Source organism: Pyxicephalus adspersus, chromosome 5 (genome assembly GCF_032062135.1).
Source record: "Pyxicephalus adspersus chromosome 5, UCB_Pads_2.0, whole genome shotgun sequence".
Taxonomy (NCBI): Eukaryota; Metazoa; Chordata; class Amphibia; order Anura; family Pyxicephalidae; genus Pyxicephalus; species Pyxicephalus adspersus.
This window is the reverse complement of record NC_092862.1, coordinates 21,536,670-21,550,251: the sequence shown is the minus strand read 5'-3', so window position 1 is coordinate 21,550,251 and position 13,582 is coordinate 21,536,670. Positions and strand designations below refer to the sequence as shown.

Sequence of the window (13,582 nt, the reverse complement as noted above, 5' to 3'; positions counted from 1 at the left end):
TGGCCATAGATGTCTTCCAAACTGTCAAATTGTGCATACTTATCCTGCACTTCAATTCTTATGATGTGGTCCTGTATTGATGGGATTCAAACAGGTTTTGCATTTCCATACAAGTCAATAAAAATGCAAAACATGTATGAAGAAGAAGGACTGCTGGTGGAACGCACTTGTTAATACATTCTCAATAACGTCAGAAAATGTTTAAATTGGTGCCATCAACACAGACCTTAAATCTTGTTTTCTACAATTGAATCTATAAAATTGTATTAATATTTTCCTGATAACTGTGATTAAACAAACATATGTACACAAGTATCCAAACGTTAAAAAGATTTATTGACCAGTAAAATATATACACAATAGTGGGACATTGAATCTTTATATTTTTGCTAGTATCCTACTAGATAGCATGTTACATGTTTGTGCACTGTGGCAATATTTATCCCAAGCATTGTCTCTTCCCCACAATAATTTTTTTTTTTTTTTTTAACTTTACACATCCTAATTTCAAGCAAAATGTAGATTTTTCAGAATAGGGATATCTATATAAAACAGGTTAAAATAAAAAAAGTTTGGTAGTTGGATTGTGCATTCATGTTTAAATGTTGTGTATTGTCCACACCGCTTGGCTATACCCAGGAAATCCCTGTTTCTAAAAGATCTCCATTTTCATCCTACCTGGTATCTCCAAAATTATTCCACGTACAGTGTGTAAAGGAGAGATTTGCTGAGGAAGAGGAGCAAAAAAGGATAATTGTTTTATATGGTAAACTATGAAGGGCCCAGCTTCATCATCACTAATTCATTTTTATACAGTACATCCAATACACTGTTCCTGTAATATAAATAAAAAAGAACAAATAATTTAAAACCTAATTCTAAAATAATATTGATGAATGGAGTGGTGTTCAGTCACAAAAATAATTTAAAACAACCCAAGATTTTATACTAGTTATGATGCACATAAAATTGTTGTTTGAGTTAACTGAAAAAAACTGATGATGGCTCAAATGTAATGCAAAGTAACGCGACTGTGACCAGACCCATACTGTCAGCATTAATGTCTTGCAGCAGAGGGAACCCTTTGTGCTTGTCCATGTGTGGAGGTAATGGTCTTGCCGGATCTTTTAGAACCATCACTTTTTATACTGTAAAGAGATGAAGTATCTAAACATAAAAATAAACATTTACTACATTTAGTATGCTCCAATATATAACATTTTTTATTAATTAAAATGAAAACTATAAAACATTGTAAAACAAGTTTAAAGTAATTGTATTACCTGAAAAGATGCTTGAACTAGATTTCTTCTCCAAGTCCTCTTGTATTTGAAGCAACATCCTCTCCTGTTCCAGCGCCTCTAGGTACTTTGAATAGCTCCAGGACACCTGTAAAACATAACCAATGACCTGACCAATTGACTCTGAACTTGTATCATTGGATTAAACATTATTTTTGCCCAGCTGTTCACACTTGTAATACTCATTCTATATGAATAATATGATGTCTGTTTTTCAATTCTCCCACTGCAGCCTGCTAAATCTAAGCATCGAGAAATGCAATACATAAAGAACCTAAGTCTCATGAGAAAACAACTAAACTACAATACCAACAAAATATGGACACAGAGATTTAAAATAATATGTCAGAGTTCCGCAATCCATTGTTAAGATAATAAAGAAGTAGTGAATAGGAAATATTTTGGTATACAGAATATGACATCTTTAGATGCCATGAGTTACTTTTGGTTTGGCAATGAGATGCGTGGGTAACACAGCTGCAAAAACTGTCGGCTTAGTGTGAGCATAATAAAAACATTACACAACATTCCATCACTTAATAAAAAAATAGTTATTCATGGATAATTAGGGCATATTTCCTGTTTTGCCATATCAACAGCACAAGTTTTCTCCTAATTGACATATTAGTTACAGAATACTTACATTACAAAGTATGTCTAAAGTAAAGAGCAATCAGAATGTTTCACTATTTTTTTGTATTTACAGTTGAAATTTATTTGATATTTTTTCACCGCTAAATATAAACTTTTAATGTTAAAGGGCTTCCTGTTATAATTAGACAGTCCAACATTACCTTTTGAATCATGAACTGTCACTGTTCTGCATCAGCTAACAGAAGGACTCATTCTGCTGTTGTGAATAGATTTAAATCTCAAAGTATCAATATCACTATTTACAATATAGCAGTGTTAGTATCAGTCCTGAATCAAGAAAATACATAGAAAATCACTGTACAATCATAATAAATGACTTTCATTCTATTTTATCAACACAGTCACAAGTATAAAGGACCCTAAAATTCTTCTAATATATAAAAAACTCACCTAAAGGGTCAGGGGCTCTTTTTGTGGATCTTGTGGGGCTGGCTATGCTACACCTTTGACAGAGGTACCTGTATGCCATTTAGTCTTTGGACAATATGACATACAAGTAGCCCTTTTGCTGGCTGCTGGATATCCAGCATAATCTAGCCTTTTCCTCTCTACTTTTTACCTGGCCCATCTCTTTCAGTCATTGGATTTCAGTTCTTTCAATTGCTAAGGTTGCATATCATATATGGCCATTACCACAGTTTCTTGTTTTTAATATACAGAACCTGAGGGCCACCACCTACCATGATCTGCCTGCATTCAATTATTGATTCCACTAAGTCTAAAAAAATGTATACATTTACTTATTACATTATCATGTAGATTGGGATGGGTTAAATATATGCAAAATAAACTTTAGCACTCAGTTTGCACGAAGTAAGGAAGGATTACAACCCTTGTTAGAATTTTATTGCTATTTGGCTTCATTAGAGACATTGCCCCCCATACTGTCATGGTGAAAACAATTTTATCAGACAGAAATAGAGACAGCCTGTAAAAGTGAAACAGCAATAAAAATCTGGCAAGTCTCTAGCCTTTCTCTACTCAACTAAAAATGCATTCTTTATTCCTTTAAATTTACATTTCCCTCACTTACTGTCTGGAAAAACACTATTCAAAGGCTTTGAGTGGATGTACACTTAAAAATAGATGAAATGGGATCCTGGGTAAATATGTAGGGGCCCCAAATGCACAACGCTGCCTGTACCCCTGTCATTCTGACAATTGGGGCCCTGGGCAATTGCCCAGTTTGCACTACCCTAAACCCATATACAAAAATTTCCCTCCGTGCCCTATTGTTCCAGTTAGTTGGCGTAGGACAGATTGCTTTTATTACTATTTCATAAATAATATTTTATTACAAACTATATCAGGGCAGGACAAACAGGGGCAGAGTCTTATTGACCAATCTCCTGTATGTAGAATACTGTATAGCAATAGATGGAGACAAAATAATAATTCTGGTTTGTTTTTTTTCATTATAGTGCCAGTATATTCACTTCAATCCTCCATTGTTTGATGATGTTGGAGACAGGGGTGAATGTAGGACAGTTCTTTGCATACAAGCATTTGAAACTGTCTAGTAGGTAAAATTGGTTCAGGCTCATGGATCTTTGTGGAGTTGCACAACATTCACCACATTTAGCATGCACCACTAGTGCTGCAGGGTAAACCATAATTTACTTTGTTCTTGATTAAAAATGCCACTTACATTTCTGCTGCGTCCATAAACTTCACGACCAGAAAAGAGTTCCTCGCTGTAAGAACTTTCATTATCCCCATAGATGTCGGAGAGAGTTCCTTTCCTTTTTGTCTCCTCTTGTTGCTGCTGTAAATATAAACTCTGTGGTCAGAGAATGATGATCATACAGGACACGTGTTCTTAAGTTACCACATTTACCTATAATTGAGATTGTTTTGAGGCCTTTAACAAAGGGATAAAGTTGATAATCAGTGAACAGCTTTAATTACTTAAAGGTATATTGAAGAAATAAAGAGTAGCGTATAAAGTGTCTGTGTTGGCTAAAACTAAAAATTGATAGTTTGCTTTTGTGATCCTATTAAAAATAAGTCAGCACACATTTCATCAGCATGTATTGAAGTGCATTACATGAAGTGCTACAATGCAAAAGCAGCAGTGGGAATGGGACTCAAAAGCCCAACTAAACTTTCAGATTAAATCAGTAAAAAACATTCAAGGTGCTTCTAAACAACAGATGTATAAAGCCTATTTTTTTGTTTGTGTTATAAAGCTGTCCTAGTCGGATTAGAAAAAAACTGCCAGAATAAAAGGAACCACTGCACTTTTTGTTGAAGCAGTGTTCTCTCTGCAGAGGTCTGACATACCACTAGCCTGATAATGCAGCTTATGATGGCAGCATGATTCTGTTTTGTTTTTATTGCACACTTGCCAATCACAACAATAAAAATTTTTAAATAAGTTCAGTAAAAAATAACTCTTTGACGTGTTGTCTATTGAACGTACTATGGCTTACACTACTCAGGTATCCTGGCATCAGCGACCCATTATCTTCAAAGGGTTAAATCTTTCCCCAACATGATAGGTACACAAAGGAGTTTTGTGGACCTTCTTACCTTGGCGAGCATCTCTTGTTCTCTCATTTTCTGTTTCATCTGCTGTACTTTCCTTGCCTTCTTTCTCTCCAGCAGAGGTACAATCTTCTCATCAGTAATTTGGCTGCGGAATTTACAGAATTCAGGCCAAAGCTTGAACATGATGCTGAAGATTGTCATCTAGGTATAGAAATACACACAGAGCTAATTATAATCCAATAGACTGTCGCAGTTATATAGTCCTTATTAAACCTGAGAAAGTAGCTTTGATTAAAGAAAAAATCTGGCATGTCAAATGCAATGTACACTTTACCAGATGTGTGCAAGAATATGTGTGATTTATAAAGAAAATGTTCTAAAAAGGTAAAAATTTTGAACAACCTATTATAAAAAGCTGCACAGCCCACCTTGTAGATCAACCCACAGCCATTACAGATTTTACCTTTATATACCTACCTGTGCAACATAACAGAAATGTCTAGGATGAGTGGTCACACAAGTCACCACCCTTTGGGATTAAACCATTTTCATTTTTTTACAATAATAATTGACATTAATATTTTTTATCCACAAACAATTATTTTAGTCCCTCTTATTGATAATTGATCCATTTATTTTTTCCCTGTTAATTCCCCTCTGCTTCCTAAAGCCACTTCATTTCCCTGAAAGCTTGTAGTGTATATATAAAGGGAATAGTATACTGATAATATGGGGATGGGTGGTCAGGTAAGAGTTTAATGCACATACTGGGCCTGATTTATTAAATCTCTCCAAAGCTTGAGAGGATACACTTTCATCAGTGAAGTTGGGTGATCTAGTAACTTTGGTATTAGTCTGGACCAGGATTCAAAACATTTGCTAACAAAGCAAATTTCTTTTAAGAAATCCATTCCAGGTTTGCTGCATCACCCAGCTTTATTGATTAAAGAGTATTCTCTCCAGCCTTGAAGAGCTTTAAAAAATAAGTCCCATTGGCTTTTGTTAAATTTTATCTAAACATAACAACAAACAATGTAATATTTTTATTTTTTTATAGTCCTCAGATATGATGTCTGCATTCCGTTTATCAGGCCTATTGTTCCCTAAATTTCACCTAGTGACTAGTAACTGTCTGCATAAATACCAGACCGAAAGGGAGTAAATACCAGAACTCTGATGTTGGGGCTAAGATGCATTTTAATGTTATCGTCTGTGTAAACTGTAACTATGAGAATAATAAGACTGACTTTGTCTCAACTGACCTGCGCTTCTCGAAACACATAAGGTCCCAGATCCCTTCGTCGTTCTATAATCTTTTCTGCTTGCTCTGGGGGAATGTCTATCTGCAGCGCTGGAGGAATGGATGAATTGATAAAACAGTTGATGATTGCAGTTATCTTGTTCTGGATGGTAGCATCATCACAATGCGAATGACAAAGTTCCTGTAACAAAGAGGCATACATTAAGTTATTTCTATTATTATTCCAAATTATTCTATTATTTCTAAAAAAAGAGAAAAAGAGCAGCGTAGATAATTACCATTTCACCTGAATTCTCCAGCTAGCTCCTTCTACAAAAATATTCAATATCAACTGTTCTTCATAAGGACTCTACAACATGGGTGGCTATGCAATACTACTGTTGACACTGTCTCTGATATGTATCAACCGTTCTTCACTGCCATATGCAGCATCTTGTTCATCAGCTCAGCATTAACGTGCTAATAATTATTATTATTATTATTATTACTAATAAACAGGATTTATATGGCGTCAACATATTACACAGTGCTGTACATTAAATAGGGGTTGCAAATGACAGACTAATACAGACAGTGATACAGGAGGAGAGGACCCTGCCCCGAAGAGCTTACAATCTAATAATCTGGGAACAGGCTAATAGATTAGTGAGTACTTCTGCAACAATGAAGGCATACCTCTAAATATGATTGATTAACAGGCTGAATTTACCAGACATACCTTATACTTTTGCACCTCTTGCCAAAACAAAAGTCCGTTTTCAAAGAAATCTCCTTTAAGAGATATAAAACGCTGGAACTGGTTTGCAGAAATAGGATTTAGCAATGCTTTGCGGAAAGCAATAATTTCCTTGGAGGAGGATATCCATTTACTGTCAAGGTGCTGTAATGAAAAAAAAATCAGGGTTATCTTTAAACTTAACACCTCCCAGACTCTACATTACTGTGTACCACTATTACAATCTTAGCAATGTCTGACCTGTACCATTATAAATCACCACGTCACATCTACAGCAGATCTGTCAGGTAACGGACTGCACATTAGCCCCTTTTCAGTAAATACAGGTAAAGTATTATTATTTAAAGCTTCAAAAAGCTGGTAATCCTAAATCCATATTAGGAGCATATAAAGGTAATGCGTTCATACAAACATTCACCCATGCTTATGAAATGCATTCCATTTCAAGGAATTCAGATAAAATTATGAATTGGTTGAATTTACTGAATTCAGCAATAACCCAATTTAAAGGAATATTCTGTTCTGTTATGCTAGAGATGAGTACATCAAATATTTGCTCAAATAAATTTAATCAAAAAGCGATGAATAACTATGAATAAATTTATGAATATTAGTTGAACTAATCTACCTTCCATACTCCCAGTTTCTTCTTGTTTGTTTGGAATAAGACATCCTCTGCCACATCCTTCATCTGTGACTGGAGACAAATCAAATGTACTGTTTAATTTATAACAATTTTATATAAAGTTGTAACAAAAATATGGCAATCGTCAAATCTATCACACTTATACCAAAGGAATGGCATGGCATTTCCGGTTTCCATAATATTGAGAAAGCCACATATTCCCAATATTTTAAAAAGAAATACCCATCAATCCATTTTCACATCCATTGCTTCTGTAGGGGTCACAAAGCTAAACAGTCTGAGCAAGTCAGCCCATGGAAGTGAAAGCATCCCGGGAACCATTCAAACCAACTGGCACTGCTCAGTTTAAAGGAGTGGTATTTTTTTCCAAGGTGCTCCAAAACTACCAAATTATTGCAAAGAATACATCCAACAATACTCAAGGACAAACCCCATTTTTTTGTACATGTTTAAATGATTGGTGAGCTCTGGCTTTGACTTTGCAAGGGTTTCTCTCTTCGGAGAGATCACTGCTTCTCCGTAGAGATTCCACTCTGCAGCTTGCTGGCAAATTACAAGCTTTTCCACTCAGGTTGTGGATTCTAAGATACTGAGCACCTTTTGGCTTTATGCACCTGTAGTAAAATAATGTAAGCAGTAATGACAAGGCCAAAGGTAAGAAACAGGGACCTAGAGCAGGGTAAGCATAATATTGGTGGAGAAGTACCCTCTCCCTGCTCTGTGCAAGTCCTAGAGTATAATATCATGTATTTCATGAAACAATATGTGTTTGTTTCCTACTCGCATCTTCTGGCGTTCCCTGTATTCTTCTGTTGACAGAAACATTGGAAGCCATTTCTTCTCTATCCTCATCCGGACATATTTCTGTATTTCAACAAGGACAGCAGAAGATAGACGATCATGAAGAATTTTTCCCCAACCTCCTGCCAGATTCATCACCTGCAGAAAATATTAAATGAAATAGTCGAAAATAGGCGTTGCATAAAAAATGTTTACAGTTTAGGTTTTTAAACTCCAAATACCATTACCCTGCACAATCCAAAATGATGCATGGAAGCTGAAATGGATGGTACATTACTTTCTGATAGGACAGTGGTGCTGATTATTAATACTAGCCCCCACTTCATAACAACCAATAAATGAGTTATGGGTGTGGTTTACTAAAAGAACCTAGATTGTTGACTTTGCAACGTGAACTGTCACACTGCAACTGATAATTCACTTAGTCTAGTGCAGTGTTTTTCAACCTTTTTTGAGCCATGGCACATTTTTTACATTAAAAAAATCCTGCGGCACACCACAAATCAAAAGTGTTACAAAATTACACTTTGTAGCTAATTCTCGCCTCTAAAAATAAACAAGGCGCTTGAGCTACCTACTGCCACCCACTGACATGGAAGAGTATTACATTACTCTGCCAGGCACTACAGCACAGGCACTCGACAATGATAATTGGATAATTTTCCACGGTACACCTGAAGATCTCTCACGGCACACTAGTGTGCCACGGAACAGTGGTTGAAAATCACTGGTCTAGTGAATGAGGTGACGCTCTGCTGACAGTCACCCATCACATTTTCTTGTGTGAGTGGACATTTTCTGCAAACTGTATTTCCCCTGCATTTACTTCACTAAGTAAAGTATCCCTTGCAGAGTGAACAGCCTTTATTATTTTAGTAAATCAACCCCATTAAGACATAAAGATGTGATAAGCAACTGAGTGCTGGATTCATTGAGCTTTATTTATTAAAGCTCTCCAAAACTGGAGAGGATACACTTTCATCAGAGTGATCCAGCAAACCTGGAAGTAATTTGCTATTTCTTAGCAAATGTTTGAATCCTTGACCAGATCCATTCTAGGTTGCTGGATCACCTAGCTTCACTGATGAAAGTATATCCTCTCCAGCCTAGGAGAGCTTTAATAAGTCAGGCCCATTGACTGAGTCTTGGGGAAAAGAGTGGTCAGGCTAATGCAGCTTGCAAACACTTAAGTAAACATGTGTATGAACAATGCAATTTTTCTTGCAAACAGCTTGATTAGCCCTTTATATTGAAAAGCCCTTCAGGTATACAGGAACAGAAAAGGGAGAGAAGAAAAAAGTATTGGACCCAATATATACTAGACACTAGGAATATATCACTTTTATATTTTCTAAGGGAAAACTACTATGACTCTATTATTTCTTTTCATATGTGAAATCAGTTCAAGTCTGGTGTTTGCCTCTGTTTATTGAGATGACAATGTATGAAACATTTCTTTATGTATTACAGCAAATACTGACATAAAACCATCAAAACCTTTCATCTTTACATTCAACATATGAAGATTGCAAAAAAAAACTAGGAATGTGTATTTGGCCACCTCTTACCTGCTCTTGTTGGTCTCTTGTAGCTGGGCTGTTTGGACCAAAGAAATATTTTTTATTTAGGTATTTATTCTTAATATCCTTTGATTTTTCTTGTCTTTTTTCTTTTTCCTTGTGAGGCATTCTTCTGAGCTGCTCAAGATCAATCCAGCACATAAGATCCATGCTGAAAAAGGAATGAGTAAAGGCCCATAAAAAATGGAGCAGTGATGAACTTGACAGGATAATAAAAAGCATAAAAATCCTGCATATTGTACATGGGGCAATGGGGCAATGGGGCAATGGGGCTGATTTACTAAGGAAATCCTTTCCAGGGATAACTCACTTATCTTGGTGAATATGGTGATAGTTATTATTATTTTTATTATTATTATTGTTGTTATTATTATTATTATTAATAATAATAATAATAATAATAATAAACATGATTTATATAGCGCCAACATATTACACAGCTGTAAGCTGTACATTAAATAGGGGTTGCAAATGACAGACAGATACAGACAGTGACATGTGAGAAGGTGAGGACCCTGCCCCGAAGAGCTTACAGTCTAGGAATCTAGGATAATTCACTTATAGTCAGTAGTATACCCAATCACATGCAAGGAAATCTAAAAAAAAACAGGAATTCCTTATACATGATTAGATGGTGTAGGTCATCAGAGCTTTATGTCATTCAGTAAGCTAAGTGATATATCCCTTGCATGGGGATAGTTCATTTTGCAATAAGGAAAGCTCATATTCCTTTAGTAAACCATCCCTGATGTGGGATTCTTTTTTATGTTGTCAATAGATGGCTATTGTGTGATGATAATAATTGCAGTTTACCAATTCTACCTTGTTAGTTTTTTATCCTATGGGTCTNCCCGCCACTGCAAGTCACTAATTAGCAGTTGCGGTGCTCTCCATAAAGGAATTTATTTTTTGTTCCATTCTGTGAAGCACACAAAGTGCTTCCTTAACCACTATATTGTTAAATATACACTTGTAATAGGTTTCTAGTAAAATACACAGTAAGACATCTAGGGAGCACATTTGGCTACATTGACATTGGGATGAATTAATGTGCCCATTAAAATGCTGGCATCGGTTCTGCTGTGAAGCCCATTCCGGCTTGGGGCAGATGTTTTCATTCTGTACAACACCGATAACACAGGTTTAGGGAATTGCCAAGCTCAATATTAATACCTCTTGAGCAATGTAATACACATTCGCCTAGCCCCAATCAGCTTTTCCTGTAAGGCTAATTTATTGGGCACATTTGCATGAAAAGGTTCATGTCATAACATACGTGTGAAGAATGTGAGAATGATTTATGAGGCTGAAACAAACTGGCAAAATTACAAGTACAACAAAATTCTAGAACAATAGCAGTACAATACTAAATATGCATTCAAGGGGCTCAATGTCAGTGCTCTCCTTAACTTCACTGGGACAACTTCCCAAAAGTACAAAAAGAGTTACAGTTTTTGCCCGTAGAAAATGATTAATTATTACTTAAAGTCTTAAAAGTGGACCAACATATTATGAGGAGGTTCACAGAGTACATAGAGCTATTTATGTGAGTACCTGTGCACCAAACGAGCTCACAAACTTTCATCCCCTCCACACCTACACACACATTAGAATTTGGAAGGAAGCTAAGGGCCAGATTTATTAAAGCTCTCCAAGGCTGGAGAGGATACACTTTCATATGTAAAGCTGGGTGATCCAGCAAACCTGGAATAGATTTCTTTAAAGTAATTTCTTTAAAGAACATATCGGTAGACTGGGGCCTGATTTATTAAAGCTCTCCAAGACTGGAGAGGATACACTTTCATCAGAGTGATCCAGCAAACCTGGAATAAATTTCTTAAAAGTAATTTGCTATTTGCTAGCAAATGTTTTGAATCCTGCACCGGATCCATTCTAGGTTTGCTAGATCACCCAGCTTCACTGATGAAAGTGCATCCTCGGCAGTCTTGGAGAACTTTATTAAATCAGGCCTTAGTCTACCGATATGTTCTCTTTGTGGGAAACCTTATATATATATATATATCATAAGTCCTTAGTATGACAAAGCTGGGTCCCAAGATAAAGTGTAGTGTAGATGGGTCACACATGGCTGCTACTAATGTCAAACTTCCACCCCATCTATATTAATAGAATTGCTTCACCAAAACTGAAACCTTTATTATGTTTTCACACTCTTTACTATATTGCAAATCTTTTGGCTGCCATTGCTGACTTCCTTCTTAATACTCCTGTTTCCTGGCTGTTACAATGACCCACCAGTTCCAATTTTGATTTACTGACCAGGAACAAGTATGAAAACAAGGAAAACTAGAAAACAGCCACTGTTGTCCTTAGCTACTTACTTGTTCATGGTTTCTCACTAAAAAAGTTCCACTAAAACCAAAGGATCCCCAGGACATCACTGTAATTTGCATGCTTAGAGATGAACAATGACAGCACATGTATTTTTTTCAGGCCAGGTTTCCTTGAAAAATTTTAGATGCTCTGCTTTGGAGGTAGTGGGGAGCCAGAGATTGTCAGGAAACATATATCCTTATATTAAACTGGTTTGCACAGCGACAATCTCCATAAATTCTTTTATTAGAGCACTTTATATTGCTCAGCCTTTTCGGTTATCAGAAAGTTTCTGAGACCATAGCTGCACTAAGGTTGAATGAATAAGGGCATATAAATAATGTACATCGTCTCGCCCATGGCTGAACAGCGGTGGTAGTGAGTGGTTCACTGGCCATTGCCACCTGCTGTAAAATGTTGAAAAGCTGGTTTATTAGGAACTTGAACAGTTGCACAGTTGCCAAGGTGCCAACCACCATAAGCCATCCATCCAGTCACCTGTCTGCCCTTAGTATTGTGTATCAAGCTATTAGTATTGTGGTAACAAGCTAAAAGTATCTCCAAATGCACCAGTACTGTCCTGAAATTTTTATCAGTGATTAAGCATAATGGCACCAGTGCAAAGATTGAAAGAGAAGACCTATTTAAAGAAATTTGCTTAAAAAAGAAGACATAAAATGAAATGCTGTACAAATGCATTTCTCTTACAGAAGATCAGCAATATTAGTCACCCACTCATCTGGTAGTATATACAGACTGTCAGTAATTTCAATACCTTGCAAAATTGTCCTCTAGGAAGGAACGAAAGTGCTCCAGTTCCATCCGATTGCGCACTAGGGTACCCAGGTTGTAATTCCTGTACTCCTCAGGTACCAGCTCCCACAGGTTGGGTTCTTTAGGGATATCAGGAGGTGGCACCATAACTGACTTCTGAGCCTGATCCTGGTAAGAAAGTTTATGATCAATCAATCAATCATTAATCAGGGTTGAAAGGACACCAGCCACATGGTCTGCTTGTTAAAATGATCTTTTTTATACAACAAACTGTACTAGGTTTCCCAGAACAGTTACCAACCAGTCTGCTAAGAACACCGCTTTAACTACATTGTAAGTATATTTGAAAGCCATACTGTCTTTTCAATGCTTTTCTGTATAGTGTGATCCTTAACTAAGGAACATATAAAGCAATGGGAAGATTGGAACATATTTGTCTGGAGGCTGCCCATTCCTTCTTAAAGATGCAAGGTTACACCAAAAGCCTAGCACAGTGTAATGGCAGATAAAGACTGGTGGTGTGTCCCCACTGGGCATAAAACTGCTTGATGTGTGAGAAGCCTATTCTATGTGCACCTTGCCTTAAAATCTAGGTATCAATTATTTAGAGCGGTTTCCATATTGTTTTTGCCTTTTTAACTTCTTTTTGTAGGGAAGTCTCAGAATGGTGCAACAAGTGGTATATACTATACATAGTTCGAATAGAGCAATATTCGTTTTTTGTAGATATTACATAGATTATAAACGTAATACTAGTATATATTTTCTAGTACTATGATGTGTCATTTGAGCTGATTGAAATTACATACCAAACTAGCAGGATCTTAGGAATAATAAAACAGCATCATAAAATGCCCCAGAAATTGTGTGTGCAGCAAGGGGTATCCTCTTTCTTAGGAAAGTATGGCCTGGAGCAGGGAACGGAGTGAAATAGTGGAAGGTCTGCATGACTGGGAGGGGTTGGGAGCAGGCAGTGGAAGGGTTAGGTGTTATCAAAGAATGGGG

The 13,582-nt window shown here is 36.5% G+C and overlaps 1 protein-coding gene across 1 annotated transcript in view; it reads right to left on the bottom strand.

Moving 5' to 3' along the window:
- Positions 1-321: 321 nt before the first annotated feature.
- RGS22 (regulator of G protein signaling 22) overlaps positions 322-13,582 on the bottom strand; it is a 48,369-nt gene continuing 35,108 nt past the window's right edge. The window contains exons 15-24 of the mRNA XM_072410845.1: positions 12,579-12,745; positions 9,458-9,620; positions 7,869-8,027; positions 7,071-7,139; positions 6,425-6,586; positions 5,708-5,887; positions 4,488-4,646; positions 3,604-3,720; positions 1,284-1,389; positions 322-1,167 (exon numbers count right to left, since the gene is read on the bottom strand). Of these exons, the coding sequence (XP_072266946.1) occupies positions 1,058-1,167; positions 1,284-1,389; positions 3,604-3,720; positions 4,488-4,646; positions 5,708-5,887; positions 6,425-6,586; positions 7,071-7,139; positions 7,869-8,027; positions 9,458-9,620; positions 12,579-12,745 (1,392 nt within the window). The 3' untranslated portion in view covers positions 322-1,057. The remainder of the gene's footprint in view (positions 1,168-1,283; positions 1,390-3,603; positions 3,721-4,487; positions 4,647-5,707; positions 5,888-6,424; positions 6,587-7,070; positions 7,140-7,868; positions 8,028-9,457; positions 9,621-12,578; positions 12,746-13,582) is intronic.